General features: G+C 41.1%; 1 protein-coding gene across 23 annotated transcripts in view; it reads left to right on the top strand.

The window, feature by feature from the left end:
• The window catches only part of DLG2 (discs large MAGUK scaffold protein 2), a 1,040,329-nt gene extending 1,016,582 nt beyond the window's left edge, over positions 1-23,747 (top strand). For 14 of the 23 annotated variants that reach the window (XM_055801296.1, XM_055801300.1, XM_055801302.1 and 11 more), the window contains 7 exons: positions 1,370-1,411; positions 10,939-10,989; positions 11,753-11,854; positions 12,818-12,990; positions 13,701-13,810; positions 19,533-19,624; positions 20,670-23,747. In XM_055801296.1, coding sequence (XP_055657271.1) covers positions 1,370-1,411; positions 10,939-10,989; positions 11,753-11,854; positions 12,818-12,990; positions 13,701-13,810; positions 19,533-19,624; positions 20,670-20,776 — 677 coding nt within the window. In that variant the 3' untranslated portion in view covers positions 20,777-23,747. The remainder of the gene's footprint in view (positions 1-1,369; positions 1,412-10,938; positions 10,990-11,752; positions 11,855-12,817; positions 12,991-13,700; positions 13,811-19,532; positions 19,625-20,669) is intronic. The other 9 variants (XM_055801304.1, XM_055801301.1, XM_055801298.1 and 6 more) reach the window with 1 other exon arrangement.
• The last annotated feature ends 1,177 nt before the right edge of the window (positions 23,748-24,924 follow it).

Raw genomic sequence — 24,924 nt, 5'->3', positions numbered from 1 at the left:
CCCTCTTATTTGTGCTGCTCCAGTAACCCCACCAGTCCCACTCCACAAACCCTAAGCCATTAGATTGGTACATCAGGGAAATGCAGCACCTTGCAGAGAAGAGGTGGTCTTGGCACTGTTCCCATAGTCATCCTTCATGATATCCATGCAAGGTCTACTCTGGGTTTATCCCAGGGGATACTTGGCTTTTATGAGTTCCTTCTTTTACTGGGAATGTTTAGAGGCAGTTGCAGGTGAGTGTTGTCAGTCACTCACAGCCTAATCTGCCCACTTGTTTAATGCCAAATATTGGACTGATTTGTCATGAGGTGACTTATTTGTACCCATTGTCCCTTTAAACCACCATGTCTTTCTCCTTAACCCAGGGTGGCTCCCCACTGTACAGCCTTTACACCATTGGCTTCTAAATTTCCTGGGCCAGCTGAAAAGTTTCAACTGTCAAATGATCTTTCAGGTGCAAAGAAATCAGGATTTCTACTAGAGATAATATGAAAACCACTGTTTAATGTGGTTCTGCAGACCTCCTGAAGACCATATCGCATGGTATGACTGACCATAAACAGTCTGCTGACTATTGTTTGGGAAGAGCTACTTCACACGGTATAGGTTGCATCTTCCTTTAAAGAATATAATAGAAACAGGACAGCAGATTTGCCAGACAACAAGCCTGACCCATCGTGGTAGTTCTTATATCCCTATTCACCCATCCAGACTGGTCTGGTAAAAGGTTTTCATACGCTAGTTCAAATCCTGAGTCTACACAATATCTGAAAAAAGATTTATTCAATTTTTTTTCCTTAGTTTTGTCATAGGCTTTGTCTTCTTTTTTTGAACAGGGTAAAATACACACAGTTACAAGACTTGATATCAAAACCATTTTCTTGTTAATTTGTTAACCATTCGGGGTAGTGCATAGTGATTAAAGACGGCCACAGGTTAGAAGTTTAACAGGGACAGTTCCCATGCGTTAATGACACATGTTACTGATAGCACAGAATAATATGAGCAGACACTCAGGTTTCATGAAATTACTCAAGATGTCCAATGAGATGCAAATGGACCATAATATACTTTGAAGTTATGTGAGATGCCCTTAACTGTCTCATCAAGAAGAGACATGGCCTTTCCATGACACATATCACTAGCTAGTACACAGAATCTCTGAGATGCCACAAGAGAGAAAGCTTTCATTTTACCTGTGTAAATTATCAGTGTAAATTACCTGTGTAGAGTTTTCAGGTGATGTCACTGCATAGTTTTTATTTCCTTTCTGCACAACTACCTTTGCATGATTGTGGCAGTTCTTTTAAGTTTCTGCAGCTCTGTGGTGCTTGGTTATGTTCTTTAATTTGCTGTACTGTTCTTGCAGAACATGTTTCTTCTAATGCCAGCGATAGTGAAAGTAGCTACAGTAAGTTACTGCTTTCATTAGAGTCCTTTTACTTTGCATTGCTTGTTTTGTTTGTTTCTTTTATTTTGTTTCCGTCCTTGCTACTCCTTTGTTAATGTTATAAAGATAGTTGGAGCAAATGGCTTGGAATTCAAATTTACAACCACATTTCAAGTACAAAGCTACGAAAGAAAACTGGCAACCTTTATAAGAGAACGGAGGAAGGTTGTTATTTGGGATGTATTCTGGGACGTAAAACCAAACCTGGTTTTGGGTAGCCTGTGAAAGTCAGGATTATTTGGTTTAGTCACAAGACGTTTATTTCAGCAGGGAGAGGGCAGTTTCTTGATGATCTTTTGAGAGTAAAATTACACATAGATGTAGTCAAATCTACACAAGACATCCTCTTTACAAGGTCGCAATTTTTACTTCCATTTCTGCATGCCTGTATGAAGGGCTAAGAAATAGTAAAAAAATTTTTGTTGGGCCCTTAATTTTGGCAGTATGGGTTTCCTAATGCATACTGAAGTCCTCAAAAAAAGGTAAGGTAGACCTTCTCCCCTTAAGCATTGCCACTGACTGTCACCAATTACCTGTAAGTGGAGGTCCCAACCCTGCAACCTGATTTGGTTAGAATTAAAGACTCCATATGATCATATATCCAAGGGATTGTACTTTCTGGGTAATTATTACTAATACCCCAAATTTAAACCAATATAGCTATTTTTCTGGAACTGTTGAAAAGAAAAAAAAAAAAAAGGCATTAAATAAATGACTGGAAATGTAATAAACCGAAATTAAAATGATAGATTGCTTGTTAAATCACCCCGTTGTTTAACTTTTTCAAGCCATTTGCTTAGCACATGAGTTTTCCACCAGTCACTCAGCACTTGTGCTAAGCACCCACATACATTCAGGTAATCATTGGTATAATACCTCATATTTACTAGTCGTGATACAATGCATAGCAATTGAGCTCTGTTAATAAATGCCGGTTTGTTTCAGTAAAACAGCTAATCTTATGCAATTCAGGAATGGTAAATTAGTTTGTATGCTCTAGTATTGCAAAGGTTTCCTTGGAAAGCAATTGCCAGAGTCACAAGAAAACAGTAGGCGCTCTTGAACTGCCAAAATCCAATTCTGAACCACTTCATTTTTAATGTGTCCTCTACTTAGAAGGATAGGAGGACTTTGTGTTTGAAATATAAGATGTTCTTTTCCCAGACTGACTTCACAATCACGAATGAGTCAATAGGTTAAATTTTCACAAGTCTGCATGAGTCAAATCTCTTCCAGTTGCATTTATTTCAGGGTGAGCTCAGGGTAAAAATCCAGAGGAGAATCTAGGCTGGTGGCTGAGCACATCCCATGCCTGATGAACTGTCCCAAACAGGAGGCTTAACAGGGGTGCCCAGTTGTAACCAAACATCTGAGGGAGGTCCACAAAAACTAGTTCCCAAATTTCATCATCAGACAGACCAGACAGCCAGTTCCTCATTAGCTGTGCAATAGCTTGAAAGAAAGTGTATGTTTTGAGTGCAAGATAGGGGATAGAAATTATTTGAGGAAGGTAGGTAGGACATAGACACTTGGAAGAAACAATGTTGGGGTAACAACTGCCCATGGCAGGCACTCTCCTTCCAGAGTGATTTCCATCTGGGCAAGCTCCTGTCTCACCCCAGAAGCATCCAGCCTGCATGCTGTTGGCAGGAGCTTCCCACACATTACTGGTATGTCCAGCAACTGCTGCCTAATGGAGAAGACACAGGTAGGGCTCCTTTCTCTGGCCATTGGGGAGCTATGCCACTCAGCAGCAGAGGAAGCCAGTCTTAGGTTATGCCAAGTGAAAGTGGATTCAAAATCCAGCAGCTGGTGCCCAACAGGCTTAATTTCATTTGCTAAGGGTTCATCAGTGTGTGGTGACATGACATTTGAGGACATAACCTTGGGCAACTAGCAACTGTGGTTACCAGCTGGAAATGAGTGTTTCAGATGGCCACAATGGCATATCAACTCACACTTGACTGTGTGCTCAGTTACTGCATGGCCGTAATATATCAGCATATCTCCTGTGGGGACTTAAAGCCCTCCTGAATCCAGCTGGCTGCTCTCTGATCTCCAGGCTACACTGTGGCAAAAGTGCATCCCATCACACAGTCATTGCAGCAAATCTCCCCTAGAAAGGTCTTGACTTGAGAACAAAGAATCGGACAGAGTGAGAGGCAGTTGGTCAGATAAAGCAGTCAAGAAATCGTGAGGGAATGGAGGTAAGAGAGATGAGGCTTGTCATGAAGAAGTTATTTCACTGGAGTTCTGACCTTGTGGGTCTGTTGACAGAGGTCACCGCGAACCTATCAATGTCCTTCATGTGGGAAGAGTAATTATCAGACCTAAACCGCGAACATTTCCTAAAGATGTATTCCTCACTGCCTTCTAATTTATTTATTCCTAATGAAAGGAAAAAAAACAATAGGTGCTCAGGGTAAAGCTTATTCTTTGTAGAATGAGACAGCATATTATTATTTCTGCTTTTCTTGTTTGCATCTGGGTAGCTGGGAATGGGGCCCAACATCAGTCACTGCCACAGACGGAGTCTGTTTGAACTCCATTTGGAAACAGCCATGTTGCAAAGCTGTTCTTCCTCACGATCTAGTGCCACTTTGAGGAGAATTTGCGTGTTCGTGTAAGGCACTGCAAGTTATTTTACCAGGCCACCATGTGTGTTGCCTTGCAAACTCACCTAGCCCTCAGTCTGCACTGGTGAAACGGGGCATACTGTGAGGAGGAAAAAAAAATGAAGCTGAAAAATTCATGGAGAGCGAACAGAAAACTGCTGGAGAGCTCAAGGGTTTTGCACGGGGTTCTTGACCTGTTCCAGTGCCTCCTCTTCTCTTCTCTTCTCTTCTCTTCTCTTCTCTTCTCTTCTCTTCTCTTCTCTTCTCTTCTCTTCTCTTCTCTTCTCTTCTCTTCTCTTCTCTTCTCTTCTCTTTCTGCAGCAAATGAACAGGAAGAAAGGGTTTGCCTCCCCACTGCTTTCTGAATTGTAGGAAGTTAGGAAAGAGTGGCTGGAAACCTGCCCAGCAGAGAAGGACCTGGGGGTGCTGGTTGATGGCCAGCTGAACATGAGCCCCCAGTGTGCCCAGGTGGCCACGGCGGCCAGCAGCGCCCTGGCCGGTGTCAGCAGCAGCGTGGCCAGCAGGGCCAGGCAGTGCCCGTCCCCCTGTGCTGGGCACTGGTGCGGCCGCATCTCGAATCCTGTGTTCAAGTGTTGGGCCTCTCACCACAAAAGGGATGTAGACGGGCTGGAGCGTGTCCAGAGATGGGCACTGGGGCTGGGGAAGGGTCTGGAGCACAAGTCTGATGGGGGGCAGCTGAGGGAAGTGGGGGTGTTCAGCCTGGAGAGGAGAAGACTCAGGGGGGACCTTATCGCTCTCTACAGCTGCCTGACAGGGGCTGTGGGCAGGTGGGGGTCGGTCTCTTCTCCCAGTAACAAGCAACAGGACAAGAGGAAACAGCCTCAAGTTGTGCCTGGGGAGGTTTAGATTGGATAGTAGGAAAAAATTCTTCACCAAAAGGATTGCCAAACATTGGAACAGGCTGCCAAGGGAAGCAGCTGAGCCCCCATCCCTCGAGGTATTTAAAAGACGTGTGGATGTGGTACATAGGGACATGGTTTAGTGGTGGACTCGGCAGTGTTAGGTTAATGGTTGAATTTGAAGATCTTAAAGGTCTTTTCCAACCTGAATCATTCTATGATCCTATGAAATCAGCGATTCACACCTTGGCCAGCACAAAGAAAAGTACGTGGGTAAGAAATGCCTGACAAGTGCCATGTGTTCTCCTGCAGACGTTCTTATTTGTCCCTATAAAAACAGGCCAGTTGGACTCCAGGGTAAGGTGTTCTGCATTTTTTCTAGTGGGTCTCTGGCAATTGTTTCAACATGTTTCTCTAACTTTTGCTTCTCATGATGAGTATTTATTGAAAAGTAGCTATTGGTGAAATCTGTACTATTTGATCATTCCTAGAACCATTCCAAACCACGGGTACAGCTACACAAAGTGTTGTTGAAGGCTTCTGAGAGCTGTCCAGGCTGTGCCCTGGACAGTGATCAACAAAGGGGTTACAAATTGGTTGGGCTTTTTCTAGGAGATATTCTGATGCATTCATACTTATTTAGAAAAATATATTGCTTAAGAATTTGAGTATTGCCAGAAGTATTGCTTATGTCTTGGGCTTGAGGGTTAAAAAATCAACTTCTTGACAGAGGTCAGATACTTTTTATTTCAAAATAGTAATGTAATCGAAAGTCCTCCTATGTAGTCTCAAGAGAAAAATTTTTGGACCACTTCTTAGCAACAAGGGTGTTGCAGATAGTAAACCTGATTTCTTCTGCCAGTGCTCTCAACACTGAGCTGCTAACGAGCAAAAGTGCTGGACCCAACAGTGGGAGTTTCTTTATCCCAACATATAATCTTCAGCTCCATTAACTTCAGGGGGAACCACAAACACATTTGACAGCAGAATCTGGCCCTTTATTTAAAAATTAAAAGGTATTTTTGAGCCAGGAACAAATGCTGATCTGATCTAAAAGGTGCTGAGCTACCACACAGCCACTGCTGCATCACACTGGCCACGCTAATATGAAGGTTGTAATGATGTTAGTTGATTTGCATTTGTTCTCAGCAGTAAAACCAAATTTGCAGAGTGGTATATAAAGTCCTGATCCCACAGCAAGTTGTTCTTTTTGTGATAAGGATATTTACAGCCAACTTCGACTTATCCCTGAACCAGCTAATCAAACCATGATTGAAAGTTTATTTTGAGTTCTGTGATTTAAACTGTCCTGATTTCCTTTTCAAAACAAACTTGTAAGAACACATTTTTTTTTCCCGTGGACTCATCAGGTTTTATTTTGCGAGACATGATTTTCATAATGGCCATGAATTTCAAGTCTCTCTACTGCATATGTATTGTAATGCTCTTCCACGTGGTTCAGTAAGGGTTTTTACAGCTGTCATCAAAATTACACATCTGTTTAGCCTAATTGCATAACTGGTTGATTGCACCAATTACCTAGAGAGGCAATATAGGCCTAAAAGTTAAAAATAAGGAAAACTGTTAGAAACAAAAATGTTTACCCTCTGTCACCAAGTCACCCTTGTAGTGAGATTTTTCAGACAGAATAAGTTTAAGGAGTCCTGATTATTGTGTTAGGCCACTGATTAATTAGGACGCACACATTGCCTCTTGCACTCCCCAAGGATTACTGTATTATTCAGGCACGCTCAAACTGGCACAAGTATTGGTCTCATTTCATGCCCTCACAAGCTGTATTGATCTTAAACACACAGTGTTGATACACCACTTTTCAGTCACAAGTTCATTTTCAGACTACTGATGATCTTCTCATGTATCGGATTTCCAGCCTTTCATAGTTATCAACATATTTCAAAAAATCATGTGTTTACTTGCATAAGCAGAGGTCCAGGAAAGGGATTTTGAGCCAACTAGAGGCTCGGATATTGACTGCCCAGTGCAGTCTGTGCAGATGAAACAAAACAAGAAATTAATTTCTCCAAGATCTTGCCAAGTACAACTAGGTAATCCATACATTAGCCCAAAACCTAAATGGATGGTGACAGAAAAGTAGGTTTCCTTTGATTTTAGATCCAGATAAGCAACAAAATTCAGGCAAAAGCTCAAAAATCAAATTTGTCTCATCTACATCTATTTTACATGTGTATTGATGATAACCACCACTATTAGTCCAGAAAACCTAACGAAACCCAAAATTCTCTTTGATTTTTCTAAAATAAAAAACTTTTAGCTGTTTTCATAAGTACTACTTTTTTGTTGTTCACTGCTTTAAATCCCTTTACATGCATTTTTCATTCACATCCCTCTAATAAAATGCCACAATCCACAGATCCCCACTGCATAAGATGTTTGATGGGGTGGGTGATGAGAGCTCCCAGCAGCTCTCCTGCCCTGTTACTCACATGCCAGGCGCAGTTGCACTGGCGCTCTGGAAGCTCTGGATGCTCTGGCAAGACAGTAGGAAACCAGACTTTTCTATGGCTGACATGAAAAATGCCTGATATCTACCAGGTCTACACTGAAACTGGTTTTGAGTCTTTCACAGATTCTCTGCCATCTGATGAGAAAGGGAAAACAGAGGCAACGCCTTACGCCCATTGTAGGGCTACCTCTCTGAAATACCATAAAATCCTTTAAAAAGAGGAAATTATTTGTCCTTATGAAACTCATCTGACTGTGCAGGACCTCTCTGCCCAGTTTATAGAGGCTGAGTTATAACAAACTCTGGGTTATTCTTCTCTTCCCAAGCATGAGAAATCACCAACAGGCAAACCAAGAGCAAAGGGAAGCAGAGCCCCAGCAATCCAGGGAAAGTGAAACCCCTCCAATAAGTATATCCCATTTAGGAAAGATTCCTTTTTTCTTTCTTCTTTTTCTTTATTTTCTTTCTTCTCTTTTTGGCTTGATGGAATTTTACTAAGAACAAGGGATCGTGCCAAAATCCTACAGAAAGGGCTTTCTCTTTTTTCTCTTTTTGTTTTGTCAGTTAAATTACACAAAGATTTTCCAGATCAATATAGCTAACCTGTGCTAATTAAGCTGTTAATGTGGGTGGTAAATGAAGCTTAGTCAAATGATAAATAATAGCCCATGTCCTGCTGAATTTCACACTGCGTCTCACACCTCAAAGCCATCACAAGGTTATAGCAATCTGATTATTGATTTTGTCTACAGCCCTTCATTACACTTAATACTTTATGGAGTATTTCAATACCGTGCAGTACTAAGTAGATGTTATGAAAGAATACCATCTGGTACAGTTAGCATGCATATTAGCTTCTGAGGACTTACAGGATTTTGTCTGGACAGGACTTGGAAGAATTTTGTTCAGGTAGAAACTTGAGCTTCTGGAGCCCTTTTTCCAGAAGAGAAAAGTAGTGGAAATGGGGCTCTTTCCCCAACACCCACACTCCATGTTGAGTCTGAACCTCAGCGCTGAATAGCCTTCACTCCAGAAGATGCCTATCCTTAAGTCCCTGTGGATCACAGTCAGCCCCAAAGTTTCTCCTTACTGGCTGCAACCCTTTTCAATGGCTTAAGCTTCAGCACAATTTGAGTGGGCTGGAGTTTTTTCTTTGCCTTCCATCTGTCCACAATTTCACCACACTTCTATGAAACGACAGGCTCGTTTGTCTCCATAGCTCATACCCTACTGATGGCATGGATGTAGTGTCAGCTTTAGCGTCTGGACATGTATGCCAGAGGCTGGGCAAAACAGAAGGTAAAATCTGTGCTAGCTTATTTGTGCTGGTTATAATTCTGTGCCAAAGCCAAATAGGAGCCCACAAAAAAAAAAAAATATTGTAAACAATAGTGTCAGAATTATTGGCTATTTTCCTTCAGTTGCTCTTGTCACTGTCACTCCCATGGGATTCTGCTGTTTAAATGCACATGTCTGCATCTGACCTTGTTCTTTAAATGCTGTTATAGGACCCTTATGGCTTTTTCTCTCATCCCAAAGTAGACATCTAAAATAGTTCAGATGACTCATGTCTTAGAATATGCACTTGCCTCTTTGTCGGCGCCCATTAACTCCAAACGGTACCTAGGGACTAGCTTAGACATAAGCACTCAAGATACAGTGATATCTGAAATTAGCTGAAATGAATCCCTTTCTGCAGATCTGTATGCTATTGAAACAAGTATTTTCAAGTTTAAGATTGTATTCATACAAACAGGCTCCCCTGCTCATGTGTAGTACACGAGGGCTTCATTGCCCACCCCAAGGCTGACTTTCTTAGGCTGTTGAAAAACACAGCTTTGTCTCCTAGGGGATGGAGGGCAGGCAGTGCAGGAGCATCCTCATCCACCCTGGAGAATGAATCCTTTCATCTCCAGGGGAATGGGAAATCCCGAGTTTCGTATCACCCCTAAAATTTCCAGAGAAAATTAAGGGAAAATAATACATCTGATGCATGAAACCTAGTGTAACAATGATTGTAGGTTTTTAACTTTGCATGAAAACCAAAGTTAAGCAAGTGATTATGGTATCAAACATTTGCAAAAAGAGAAGAAAATCCATTACCCACACTCTTCATATGTTATGTTGCCTCATCCTCAAAAGCTGTATAATCTCTTCCTTTTATTAAATATGATGTTTTCTCTTTGCTGCTTCAGCACCATTGCTAGGTTGGAGTTGGTCCTGCCTGTTCTCCCTCTCTCCTAACACACCAGTACTTTTTTTTATTTGCTTTTTCTGTCATTCTCCTGAATTACAACGTTATTTTTACTTGAAAAGCTTCCTTACACATTTCTCACAGCTGCCTAGATCATATATCACAAAAAATCTCTATCAATGTATTAGATTCACGAGCGACTCAGTAGTCAGACTACTTCAGGATGTAAATCCCCCTCTAAATCCTACTTGTCTCATCCATCAGGCATCAGGTAGCCCTCTTCCCCTGTATGGCTTGGCAGAAGCCCACCAGGACAGTGTAACACATACGTGCACACAGGCAGATGAAATGAAGGCAACCTTGTCTGTTTTATGAAGCCCTGGTATGCCTTATGACATTCTTTCTTCTGTAGTATGCAAATTAGTTGCAAAAGCCCATCTGTGGATTTTCTCAGAGACAAGCACTGAACTGAGTAAAAATAAAATCGTAATTTTAAACTTTGCTAAGTCTTAAGTGCTATTTAGAACCTGCCAGAACCCTTACGTGGTACCAACTATGCGACAGTGACCCAGAAAGAGAAATGCAGAGGGATTATTCATGCATTAGGTTAAAGAATCCTTCTCCATCTCCTCTTGCGCCCCCACAGAGGGGAGGACAGTGATGCATCGGGGCCATGCACCTGCACCCAAGTCATGGTCCATATAATGCCGCTTGTTTCTCTTGGCAAATGTCTCTGCTCTAGTTCCCTAAATATCACCATGAGGAAACGGCCCTATCCTAACAGGAGTGGAGAGAGGATAAGTGTGTAAAATATGATGCTGTGAGATTTGTGTTCAGGGAAAGGATAAGGGTCAGAAAATAGCTCATAGCTAGATGTCAGGCTGTGGATAAACTAGACTATGGAGGTTATGCACAGAAGGACAATCAACCAAAACGTATATATTCTGAGGATAAAAATAGTTTAGGCAGCTTGTGGATTTTCTCTGCTGCAGCATGTTAGAGCCTTAACAATTGGAGAAGCAAAATAATTGCATCTTAAATTTCTGCGCCATCCTTGTAAACAGCCTTGCTACCAAATCAATAAATGAAGCCTTACTACTCAACATTGAAAAAGCCCAATTTCAGCAAAGAGAATTGAAACACATGGCAGGGGAGGGAAGGGAAATAAAGGGGTCTCCACACCTTGAAGTTATGAGGGACTTTGGAATGGTTCAGGTGAGAGCATTACCAGCGAGAAGTGTCGAACCCGGTCTCTATGTGAAACGTTTTATCAAGCTTTAGTACTTGACCTGCTGCTTGTCAGCTTCAATTTCTTCTCTTTCTTCTCTCATCAGGAGGCCAAGAAGACTGCATCCTTTCTTATGAACCTGTCACAAGACAAGAAAGTAAGTTTCATTTCCTTTTCTGTCACTGTTCCTTGTATTTTTCATTTCATAATTTGGGGGCCAGCAGTAAACCTTGCTGTGCCAGCTCCAGACTCTCTGTGGCTCCTTTTTCTCGGCCACTCAATTTATTACAATTTCTTACAAAGGAAGCAATGTAAGTGTCTCCCTTGCTAGCCCCCAAGTCCTAACATTCTCAGGACTTTCCCCTATATACTCTCATGGGCTTTGCTAATAATTATGTTAATCAGTCTACAAAATATTGTTGCAGATTTGCTAGATATCCTGCAATATTGTTACATGGGAAGCCTTTATTATTTTCCTTCTCATGTGGTATGTGCCTCTAGCCAGGACAGATGAACCTATGGGAAGGGAACTGAAAATGGAAGTGCTCTCACCTGATTTAATGGGGGATGCACTCGTGTAACTGAGGAGAAAGAAATCCTACAATATCCTTTCCATGCCTCATGAGAGAGTCCATCTGCAAGCATTAGGGAGTCAGCTTGTTGAGCAATAGCAAATATATATACCTCCACATAGTCCTTTGACTACATGTGTGTGCATCGCCACAGAGCTCTGCAAAATGAGTGATACTCATTCAGTTTTCGTTTAGCCATGTCAATAAATAAGTTATTCATCAATAAAATGTACACCTAAGTTTTCACTTCATACATAAAGGCAATAACTCTGGTTAGCGGATCTTTGAGAAGGTTTACTGTTATTGTCAGTAAATTCATCAAAATGTGCTTTTCTTTTTGTTGTTCAGTTAATTACACCAGGCCGGTTATTATTCTGGGTCCTATGAAAGATCGGATCAACGATGACTTGATATCTGAATTCCCTGATAAGTTTGGGTCGTGTGTACCACGTAAGTATGATTTTATTCCTATTTCTGCAGCTGAGTGAGCTGTATCCCTTGGTGCCACACATTAAGTAAATTGCTGTAAAAGCAGCATCCGTGAACTACATGTAGCTGAGTTTCTCAAAAGCCATGTTTCCATAGGACAAAAAAGGGGAAAGGAACAAACAGAAAAAGATTGTGAAGGTCTGGAAAGAATTTCTCAAAAGAATTGTCTCAAAAGCTGTAGCATTTTTGAAATAAGGAGCCTTCCACCCACTGACTCAGTTTACTAATCAATTAATCTGTGATGTCTTAAATGGGATAAAGTTTGAAGTACTGGTAAAATGTGAAATATTTCAACTCAGTTACACAGCATCCATCAATAAAAATACAGAGCGATCTGTGATTTGTGTGAGATCTAGACTGTCTAATCTGCAAGCAATGTTGGACCCTGAATAAAGCAGAGTATTTATATATTGGATCCTTAGAGCTCACTGGGTGTTTATTTCCAGCCCCTCGTTGCAGTCATAGTTCATTCCAAACCGTTGTCTCTGCAAATACACCAGCTTAAAACCGCTAGAGGTGAGATCAGAGTCAGGCTTATAATTAAGTCTAAATTGAACTGATGATATGACAATTAATTTCATCACTGTAATAGGATTAGATTTGCAATCCGGAATGCATTTTGTATTTGAGGTTTGTGCATGTTCCTGCTGAAAAAAATGTGGAATTCTGGTAAAACCTAATTTTACAGTAGCCTTTAAGTATTAATTAGAGGTAAACATCAGAAGGTACTAGTACAAAAAGGCAGCTTTATTGTCATAACTCCATTGAAAACAGTGTGTAATAGCCAAAGATCTCCTCCCAAATGTGGAGTAGCTCCACTTAAAGCAGACACAGCATTGCCACTGAGCAAACGTTAATTACTGCATTTTTTCACATCAAATGTTTTCACAGACTTCTTGATCTTCCATCTCTTGTTTCATGCAGATACCACACGGCCAAAGCGTGACTATGAAGTGGATGGAAGAGATTATCATTTTGTCATTTCAAGAGAACAAATGGAAAAAGACATCCAAGAGCACAAATTTATAGAAGCTGGGCAGTACAACGATAATTTATATGGAACTAGTGTCCAGTCTGTGAGATTTGTGGCAGAAAGGGTATGTTGGCACTAGTTTTATTGCCCATGCAAGATGATCTGTTTTGTTTCCACATTGTATCTCAGACATGATCCTTCTGCCAAAAATATAAAATATCTGCAGAACGGCATCCTAATATTTATGGGCTTTATAATGACTCCACAAGCGGAGTCTCTGACTTTGAATGACAACAACCTTGGCACTTTCTGTACTTGAATTTGGTGCCACCGATTCAGAGATCTAACACAGTGCCTCAGGTATGCCCCAAAGCAGCCTTCCCTCTTCCCTCTGTAAGACAGGTAAATAAACTTATCTCACTTTCACAGAGGCAAAAGAATGAAGCACAGAAAGATTAAATGACTTGCCTCAGGTGACTCGGGGAGTCTTTGACACAAACAAGGACTGAATTAACCAGTAAGAATGTAGACATCTTATTATTTTTATGAAATAATTTTCCTCATCTCTGAAGAAAATCCTCTCCCCCTGCAAAGTTCATCCCAGTAGAAATAAAAACCAGGTTTGTTCCCGTATCTCCAGTGTATATTTTATATTAGCACTAAAGCAAAGGAAAGAGCGCAGAGGAGTGGAGTGCAAGACCTGGCGTCCCCTTTCCCTGGTGTGCCAGTAACAACCTCATTCCAGGGCACTGCATCACAGAATTGCTCCCCATCTTTTGCCTGATCTGCAGCAAACTCTGCAAAAATAAACACATCCTCATGTGTTTCCAACAGGGCAAGCACTGTATACTCGATGTGTCAGGAAACGCTATCAAACGACTACAAGTTGCACAACTCTATCCCATCGCTATCTTCATTAAGCCTAAATCATGGGAACCTCTGATGTAAGTACAAACTCCTTCAAGCGTTTTATTTTCAGGGTACGGTTCAAGTGGCAGAAAACAGGTCTTCAGTCTACATTTGCCTGTCCTCTAAAATCAGTAATAATGAGAGGAATTGCCCTCCCTACCTGCCATCCACTCTATCCTGGCACCTCAAGGAACAAGCCAAAGCTGCCTTTGAACCTTTCACACTGCGACATGTGGGCTAACGTGCTGGACCATGGTCCTGCCAGTGCTCAGTGTACTTGTTCCAACCTGTGCAGCAAGTTCTCCGAGGACTCATGTGGCATGGCTTGTTCCATCTAGCCTTGGGTGCTCCTGAGGTGTAGAGTCTGGTCACAGGGGTGAACCAGAAGGTAAACCTATGTCAGATTTGCAGTGTGCGCCTCTTCATTAGCCCTTCAGCTACTTGAAGGTCTGTAAAAGGATAGGCAAGGCTACCCATGGGACTGGAAAGGGGTAAACATAACACTTAAAGAAGGAAAGAGAAGGCACCAACTTTATGCGGTCACCAGGGAACCTAATTTCAATACTCAGAATAACACTGAGATCCAGGGAACTCAAGTACAATAACTGAGAGGATAAAAACATTGTAAAAGGCAGCCAATGTATGCATATTGAGAGAAAATCGGTCTTATTTCCTTCTTTCATGAGGTGGATATCAATGATTGTATTGCATTTGATTTTTGTTCTAGCTCCATGGAACATTCTCGGTAGCAGCTATGGGAAGTATAGTCCAGAGGGAATCACTAGAGAGCATGTGCACAAGCATACGCAGTCATTGAAAATTACGTTGTTAAACTGGGAGGGTAACAGAAATCCTGCAAGTATATGTCCTGAGCTCTGCCCCTGTTTGGGACTACTTGTTATTTTCATTAATTACTTGAACAATTAATTGGACAATACTTTTGGAAAGTTTATTAATAACTCAAGGCTGAGCAGGTGGCAAGCACTTTGAAGGGTAAGATTAAAACTTGATGTAGGATCAGTAGGATGAAGTTCAGCACAGAAAAAGGACAGAAAATGAAATGCACAAGTACAAGCAGGGAATAAGCTATAACACTGCAGAAAAGCATCTGGCTTTTCTGGGATGGATTGCACAGGAATATGAATAGATGGATAATGCAATTGCAAAAAAGGAAACTGCCACTGTGGGCTGTATTAACATCAGTGTTCCATAAGGACACAATAGACAATTTTGTTTTACTGGGCAGGGATAAGGCTTCAGCTGGAGCACTGGCCTGGTTTTGGGTTCCACCCTGGAAGTGGAGGAGGAATGAGGGTTACCTAGTGTCAAGGGGAGAAGGCTGTGGAGGAACTATGGAAGCGATCTTCATACTGGTTAAAGCTCAGGCTTTCAATTTCAAAAGTGATCAATTGTTTTCCACATACACTTACAATCATGTGAGAGTTATCAGCTTAATTTTCTGTGCTAGGGCTGAAACTTTGAACTCTGTGCCTTCCCCTCACCAAAGGCTCCGCAAATGCCTGGTAATGCCATAGGTACCAACTAAAATGTAGGCATCCCCCCTCCTGTGACAGATGCCTATCTGGTTACGGTGAGGGTGTTCCCACAACCACTGGGTGACAGAGCTGGGAGGATGCTAACACGGCCCATCACACAAATGTGTATCCTCCCTGGCCCTGCCTTTTGGTGATAAAGGTTGTTGCACGCCCAGCCACGTTGCAGGGAACGATGCACAGTACGTGGCACTCGGACAGCCCCATCCTGACCAAAGCCATTTTGGGTTGGATGCCTTCTTGACATTTCTTTCCAGCCCTACAACTCAATTATATTCTGATTATTGTTGCTGCATAGAAGGGGAGGGGTAGTCTGATAGCCTACCTTCTGCATTGATTGTTTTAAGATCAATCTTAACCTACAGTTTTCCCATCCATAAAATATTTCCATTGTTTGTTTAACGCTGACACTGAACCTGGAGTGATAAAAAACCCCAAACAAATCACGCAATAAAAGTGGCCCTTACTCTGAAAAATACATTAGAGCCAGAAATGTGGCAAAAACATAAAGGCTTCATTTATTTGATGTAAGAACAGCAAATCCTTGAACAGATTGACTGAAAAGTGTTCTGAAGATGCAAAATATTATGACAATCATCCTGTTACTAAACCAAAGCAATGCTAATATTTTACTTAGGACAAAAGTTATGCAGAGTTAGCATAATTTCACTTGCTGGTATAACTCGAAAGTAAGCTATTCTTCACTCTCTAAATCTAAACCTGCCTCAGCGTTGACAGTATGGTAGGGACAAACAAAGTGAAATCCATTATGTGACTTTTAATTCCTTGTTCCTCAAATACCCTGTGGAAGACACCCTTAATTAGAAATCCAAACTTTCATGAGACTGCAAAAGTCTTTATATATCAATACCAGTTTGGGATTTTTTGCAGTAATATGGCTTATGTAAATAAATTAGGTAAATACAATACAACTCCTGAAAAAAAAAAAAAAGGGAAAAATGTAATGAATGCAGGCATTCTAAATTAGTTTATCCCCTGCAGCCTGCTTTCCACAAGTGATCTTTTTAGCTAGTTAATCTATCTAATGTTTATTTCTCTTATCAAACAGTACCCAAAATTAGTTTCTAACAGAAATGAGAACTCTTTTATATAAACAGGATCATTATTTTTCAAGAATTGTCTTGAGAATAATGACATAGCTCTGAGTCCCTTGCTTGTGAAAATCATTTATTTTATTTAGTAATGGGCCTACAAATATATACTCTGACGTCAGTGACAGTGAGTTGTAGGGTGTGCGTAGATAAACAGATATAACACCTTTCCAACAGATACTATTATTTAGTATGGAGAAGTTTAACATGGTAAGCCAGTGCTCTGTGGGAACAGAAAGAAGACATTTTTATGACAGCATAACAGTGTTCACTCGGTCTTTTTTATGTACATAACTATTACAACACAAAGATTGTAAGTTTATCTGCCATAGACTATTGTTCATACAAATGAGTTTAAAAGTTAGTGTAACAGCAAAGTAAAACCATAAAAGACAAAAAATTGCTAACTGGAAGACGCAGAGAAACAAAGTCAAAAGATTTAACTAGCAGCAAAATCAGCACTTGAAGTCTAATTCTGTTTTATGCATTGTTCCTTTGCCCTCATCTAACAGTGAAGGTAAGAAGAGTGAAGGGAGCTGAAATTAAGCTTGCACCTGCACATGAAACCTGGTCATCACCAGTTCTCTGGAAATACCATACTAACACTAATGACCACAGCAATGGAACACTGTAAGGGGCTATTGGATGTAAAAGCAATCAGAACACACAGCTTGAGCTGGATGTCTCCTGATCCTGCTTTTTTCAATTAAATTCAGTCCTGGCGATCAAATTGCTGTAAACAAGCTGGTCTGTCATCCTGCCCTCCCACCCTTCCGTCCTTGCTACCTTCCCCACCTCTACATGACTCCAGTTGGTTTAATCCCAGAGGCATCTCTGTTGGTGCCTCTCAACTGGCCTCTCTCTCTAGAAGAGGAGGACGGTGGTGGGATCACAGGGGTGAGAGCTGGAAGTAATGAAGAGCCTGCCTGGGTGACCTCTTTGGTGGGAGAGGAAGACAACCCTGGAAAATGTGCCTGCAGGAACAAGCATTTTGAATTCACCAGATGTGCAGGTCCCTGGCTAAGGAATAAAAAAATTAGAAGGGACTACAGTTTGACATCACTTTTAATTCATCATGAAAAATGGACATCATGGTCCTCCCCCTCCTCCATCCTCTCTCCTGAAGGCACAGGATAGGCAGAGGCATCTGCGCAGTTTTATACCCCAGGCAAATCTACAACCTGAAAGCGTAATGCAAATTTCTGCTTACTTAAAAGTACTTATTATTTGAAATGCTTGTTTATATTTTTATTTGTATTTTCTCCTCTGATATTCAAAGATCTTGAGGAGTACTTCTCAAAAATTTACCAGAAATAGATCTGTAAGGAAGAGGATGTTCTTAGCACTGGAATATTGGCTAAGTGTCCTTAAGATGGAAATGTTAAGTTTGCATAAGAATTTGCAATGATATGTCCCACTTCAAGACAGAGTTTTGGTTCAGTCACCTAAAGATATGTTCAAGTAGGCATAGCTGATAAGAAGCTCACCTGAACTCACTTAGATAGCAATCTTTTTATAAATAGAATTAGTAGTATTGCAAATTTAGCAGCATGATACATATTGGCAAATATTAAAACTCTTTATATAATTCACAAATAACTGTCAGAAATTTTTAAAGAAATCTTTTTTGTCCTTCATGTTATAAATTTGCTTTCTGCTTTGCATTGGTGCTTTCAGAGGGATTTTTCTAAGCGGTTTTCCCAGCTATATGGTTAGTTAGGTAGATAGACAGCTTTAAGTCATTTCTAGAAATGCCTTTTTGCATCCTGGACACCTCACAGGGTAGTTTTCAGCAGCCAGGTAGGAGTCAGATGTAGCAAGTTCATTTTTTTACTGCACTATCATGCACATAATTTCCTACATGCATCACCCATGTCGTACTGTATACGGTCCATTAGCACATAATCATATGACTCAGAGCAAGGCATTAAATCAGATTTATGTAGAACACAAGATGCTCCCTTCTCTCATTTTCTTAGTTGCCTCAGAAAATTTCCATCATGTTTTAGGAAAAATGAATCCATGCTGTGAAAAAATGCTAGAACGGGCAAACTCTATTATTGCTAATTAATGTGGGTATCTGCAGGCATGTGTGCATAAGGCAGTCAATGAGTATGAGCTTGATTCTTTGCAAGTATGCAGTGGTATTAAAAGCTGAGCGTGCAGCAGCAAGACAACTAATTTCTGAAAGTTATTAAATAATGCCTCTGTTGAAACAGAAATGCTCCACCAAATAGCAAAACATTGGCAATAAGAGAATGTTAGTGACACCATCTATGTTTTTACCTTTATTGGCACCCTGTACGTTTTAGAATCAAGAAGACACACTTGACTGGGAATCTCACTAGTTAATCAGAAAGGACTGGAACAGAGAACATAAATAGATTACTCATCATAATTCTTCCTGCTGGAAAGATTCAGTTTGATTTCTTGTGATATCTGGAATTCATGGCCCCAGCTGAACCAAGAAGTCTCTCTGGAAGACATTCTGGGTCCTTCTGAGGCTTCCCTACACACATCCTCCTGACTGTGAGATACCTTCTACAGGGTCAGGAATCTCAGTGTGCTGAGTCCTGCCTTTAGCCATGATTTCACTTCCATAGCCAAAGCCCCAGTCGAAAGCCAGCTTCCATTTCAGCAGTTTGGCCAACCTTATTGAGCTGAGACAGCCAGCTGTGGGGCTGGGAGGCAAAGAGGTTCCTGAAGAAGCTCCAGCTCTGGAGGCAGGAGTGCTCCGAGTGCTCAGACCTCGAGACCACCTGGCTCCCAGACTTACCCATGGGTTCCTGATAACACAAGTCCATCTCAGTCAGCAGTTACCAGATTTGAGCCTCGTATTTTGTTTGGGAGATTAGAGCAGTGAACCCAAAATAGAAATTTAGTGGAGAAATGGGAAATAGCCTGGAAATGTAGCTTTATACTATAGAAGAATGAAATTTAAAACACTGAAACTGCTCCTGAATTGATGGAAGAATTTCACCACTTGATTCTTGTTCTGATCTCAATCCACTTGTGAGTCAGCTGAATGTATCTTTTAGAAAACTGTTCTAGTAAGAATCTAAACTTTTTGATGACTTCCTCTGTGTTTCTAGGGAAATGAATAAACGTCTTACAGAGGAGCAAGCGAAGAAAACCTATGATCGAGCAATTAAATTAGAACAAGAATTTGGAGAATATTTTACAGGTATGTTTTTATTAAAAACAATTTTATCCCCCAAGATATAGTCTCTTACTGCAAAAGAACTGGATCAGCTTTGTCTCTGGCCCAGAGTGCATACCAGTATACTGTGCCCGGAGTAAGGATTCCTGGCTAGAGACTATTGTTTCCCTGAAATTCAACAGCAGTTGAGGCGTTCAACTCCTCAAAAGGTTGATGCCCTGAAGGAATAGCTGTGCATTGATTTGATTCCCTCCCTGACCCAAAACTGCTTTTAATGAAGTCTGTAAAAATGTTGCATCATTGCATTTGTACAGACCAAAGAATTCCTTGCCAGCTCAAGATAAGAGCTCAAGCTATAGATCATGGGAGGGAAAAAGAAGGGCATCTTCTTCCTGACCTGGAAAAGAGAAAGATTTAAGACCTCCTCTGGGTCTCAGCATTTCCTCTGGCCAGGTTTAGGCAGCTCCCTAATCAGGGGACTGGTATTTGTGGATAACACTCAGAAGCCCCCAGTTGCCCTTCCACGTGCTGCCAGTGCAAATAACCCAAAGTTCCAGATTTCTGCTGGGAGGACAAGGAATTTAAGAGTATAGACACTGTGCTTTATGTTGCAGTTGCTCTGTCTTCTGTCAGCTTGGGCCTGACCTAGCTAACTTTTGCAGCCAAGAGTGAGTTTATTATAACCAGGTCAGGAAAAGAACAGGCTGTAAATCTGCTGCTACTCATTGCTGAAGTAGCCTCTAAACCAAACAAAATGTAAAGCTTGGCTTGGAACAGTGGGAACCCACCACACTGCTCTCCCCTAGGACAGAACTGCTAGTTCTCTAAACCAACCAAGCTCAGTCTCCCCACTATAAGCAGTGGGCTGGGTCTCTGTCGTGGGAAGGTGCCATTGGTTTGAACTTAGTTGCCATCTGCAGGGGTATGACTTTTCCATAATCAACATCACAGTGCGCTAGTATTCCCTCTTATTTCATCAGTATTTACGAGTGCACTGAAAATCTGCTGACACTGGATGCTGTAGAATATCTCAATTAAAAGAAGTATCGATATGTTTTCTCTACTGCAGCTATTGTCCAAGGAGATAGCTTAGAAGATATATATAATCAATGCAAACTTGTAATTGAAGAACAATCTGGGCCTTTCATCTGGATTCCTTCAAAGGAAAAATTATAAATTAGCCACTGCACCTCTGATTACAATGGGAGAATATTTAGAAGAAAACTATAATATACTATTTGGAGGCTTTCCTGTTTTTGTTGCATTTATGTTCTTTGCAGTCAATGTGAATTTTGATGAATGTACAACACAAAGTGTTTGAAGCCATGAAGGACACTGATGGGTCAAAGGGTAGGAACAAAAAGATTTCTACCTTATAAAGCAAATTTGTTGTGTGCTCAGAGCACCAGTTGTAGGTATAAACTTTTCACATGGAGACCCTCTGTCAAGGGGAGCTAGCCACCTCCTGTGCCCATGTGGACATTCTGATCGATTTCAATGGCTGAGCTCAGTGTGTTGATTGCTTTAAAGAGAAGTTCCCAGCTCTTGAACCTCATATAGGGCTTGATCCTGCAAGGCGCTCAGCACTTGACCCCAGTTCCTACACATGAGTAGCCCGCTGACTTGGAGCCCCTTGTGATCCTTCCCTATGTCATTCAGTCCCATCACTTCCAGTAGGACTATTCATGTGCTCAAAGCCAAGCACAGGCTTAAGCATTTTGCTAGATCAGGGCCACACGCACCTTGCAAAATCAAGCTCAGAGTACCTGGTCCACTTCCTACTGAAGTCACTGGTGGGATGCTCTTTGACTTGACTGGGAGGTGGGTCCTATTCCAAGCTTGTCATTGCACATTTGTAGTTGGTACTCCTCGACTTTGGTAACTATGCACATCTTTTGATTTCTGAAACCCAGTCAAGCATTTCTTTTCTCCCCTTTGGAAACACTATTGCATCAGGAACTAACAATATAGTTTATTTTAGTGGAGTTTGGGGGTGGGAGAGGATGGAAGCATTTCACATCACACACACGTGCACACAAACACATTCCCATGCGGACACACGCATGTATGAGGATTCACAGCACCTATGTTGACAAGGAGGGATACAACTGGGAAAAGCTTTAAAATTTTTGATTGTCTATTTTATCATTTATATTGATAGAAGGCACTTAAAGATGGAATAATTTATAAAAATAAAAATATATTGATGTATAGAAACTAATTTCTATAGGTAAAAATGTTTTTGTGAGATTTTTGTAAAGATTAATTAATTGAAAGATTAAATATTTACACCCTTGTGCGACTGTAAAATGTAAAGAGGACCATAAGTTGCATTATCCCTTTTCAGTAACAGATTCTCTATTATTAATGATGAGCAAGATAATTCCTTAAATTGTAGCTGTCATCTTGTTTTTCTCTCAATTTAATCCTCTCCCTTGCCTCTATTTAATCACGATGAACTCCTGTGGAAAGATCTCTTGAACTGACCGCCCCATAGGACCTTTTCTGAACAGAAAAGGATAATGCATCTTTAAATTGAAATGGACAATTTTTCAGAAGTAAAATGTCAGTGCTTGAATGCAGTTAATAATTTCTCTTTTGGAGGGAGTCACACTTCACCCCCAAATGGTTAATGATTCTTCCTGTTTCTTTAAAGGAAATACCAAAAGCGTCTGATCTTTCCTCTCTTTGCAAGCAGGCAGGTCACCAACTAACTTGTATCTTCATTCATTTCACAGTCAACAAGGGTCCGAAAAGCAAAAACTGAGGCAATGGACATTTGTGAGGGATTTGGGGAAAGTCTGTGGAATTGCAGTTTCAGGTGCAGGGGAGGGGAGAGGGAGCTATTTTTTTCTCGTTTCACATTGCCCTTCCTTTGTATACTGATGCCATTCTTCACTGCCACACACGGGGACTGCTGCGGGGAGGTGTTACGATGGTAAACTGAATGGCTTTTGCTGCTGCTGGACCAAGTCTTCTACAAAACCCACTCTCCTGCCTGCTGCGCCGCAGGAGTCTGATGCTTACCAGCTGGTGGCTAGAGTAACCCTAATGCTTAAGGACATTTTAAGGGCAAATGCTTAAATAGACTCCTCAGTTACTTGTCTATTTGAAGCTTACATTTCTACACCCTGTCAAGCTGACAGGTATCTCCAGCCAACCTCCGCAGACAGCGTGACTAGCTGGATGTTTGCAATATAGCCACCAGCAGTGACAGGGTTAAAACTACGGGCATTTTAGTGGCCCTGAGGTGGCCCCTCACTTACTGCCCTACTATGGTAACTTTGAGAAGTTCACACTTCTTTAACTACTATTTTTCTTGCCTGGCCAGCGCAGAGTTGTAAAGGAGGGTTTCAGTGAAGTCTTCAAAAGCGCTTTGTAACCAGAAGGGCTAGAAACTTTTTTTTTTTTTTTTTACAAAATATAAACAAATGAAAGCTTCGATTTTGGATAATTCTGCAGAAATCCACAGAGTGACCCCAGATCTTTGGAAGCTATGGATTTTCCATGCTGGCAAAGTACTATTGCCCCAGGTTGGGAAATAACCCACCAGACCTGAAAAACCAAGTATCCTAAAGCAGGAACTTCATTTTAATTTTCAGCTCTGTTTTTAAGCAATCAATCACATCTGCTTCTTTGTTTCTTAGTTCAGCATGCAGCCTTTTACGGTACTATCCTACTAGCAACTGTTTTGCTTTGTCATGTGCTGTGCTTTACGGTGAACAGTAACACTATGGCTGAGTACAATCAATTTTTCCATCAGTCCTTGGTTACTGTAGTAACATTATTTATTTTTCCCTGTCTGTTGTTTGTGCTTCCAGTTTAGAGTTGCCATTGCACTTCTTTTTTTTTTTTTTTTTTTTTTTTAATAAAACATATATTTAAAAACAAATCACAAAGAGAAACAGTGCAAGGTCTTATTTCCCTTAGGACTTGTACTCCCATTTGTTTTGTGCGTTGACATTTTGTGTTTCATGTTTCAGCATCCTCAGAGCTGCCACTCATTTTTGCATTGCAGCTGTTCAGATCATACTGGGTGGTAGTGGGAGGAGGAAGAGAAACATAAGATTCATGCAAAATTATATCTGGTGGAAAAAAAAAAAGCCCAACCTCACAACCAAACAGCAATTGGCACCTGAGACCATATTGGTGCTAACACAGCTTAGCGTAATCAGATTCCTTTTCTGTCCATGTAAAAGACTCGCAAATATCTAAACATGAGGCAAATGCTGGACCCTTTAGGAAAAGTGCCAGATCACACCCCTGGTGCTATTTCTCATGTTCTGGCACAGTGTGTAGCACCGTAGGGTCTAAGCAGAACCAAAATTATCGCAGCTTTTTGTCCACCCATGAATGATCATGACGACATCTCGCTAGCTTTGTGCAGATGTGCAATGTTACAGCCTATTTATTTCTCCTTGCCACAAAACATCTTCCGTGCACTGACTCATTGAGAGCCTGCTAACAGGGCTCAGTGAAACGGCACTCTTCACTGGTCTTACGGTCTGACCACCCGCCAGTGAAAGAGCCTCTTTCTTGTTTAATTCCCCCTTCCTACAGAGGTACCCTGTCCATGCTAGCGCTTTGTAATTTCTTTGGTAGTAAAGGCTGTTCCTAGATAAATATTCTGTGATGTAATTGTGTTTGTAGCTAGCATGGTTTGATGCTCCGGTGTGGATAGGGTCCTAGGAACCACCCTGTGAAAGTCAAGGACAAGAAATCTCTCCGTTGCACTGAAATTTCAAATCCTCATCCTGGAGAGCAGTGTGGAACCTGAGCTAATAACCACTACGAGCCAGCGACAGTGTCCTAGTTACACAACGTCCACCTACTTATTTACATTAGTTTTCTGTGGAGAAATTTTTGGTGTTACACCTTCACTGTTACTTGCTTATCAGCACTCAGTCTAATCGTAATTTTGTTTTGGTTTGCACATATTTTGGTTTTCAAATTGTATCCCTGACCAGAGGATTCAGTGAGTGGCAACACATGAGGATATTTGTAGGGAAAATAGCGTTAATGACAAAAGTCTCGATCTTCTTCTTAAGCTGCAGTTTTAAAGCCATAATATCTGCCGTGTTAGCAGAAGGTGGTCTCTTATCCTTCACAGCTTTTAATCTCAACATTTTTTCTCTTGAACATTTTGTCTGCCATGTTATGCATGCAGTTCACTGTTCGACTGCATTCATGTGCTCAAGCCCATGCCTTGGTGGAATAAATGTGTTTTCCCATCCCATTAAAACTCAGATATCTTGTTAATTAGTTCAGAAGTAAGAACGGGGTCATCATTATGTTAAAAAAAGGGTTCCCATTTTAGGGCACAA

Source organism: Falco peregrinus, chromosome 4 (genome assembly GCF_023634155.1).
Source record: "Falco peregrinus isolate bFalPer1 chromosome 4, bFalPer1.pri, whole genome shotgun sequence".
Taxonomy (NCBI): domain Eukaryota; kingdom Metazoa; phylum Chordata; class Aves; order Falconiformes; family Falconidae; genus Falco; species Falco peregrinus.
This window is presented reverse-complemented; position numbering and strand designations above follow the sequence as displayed.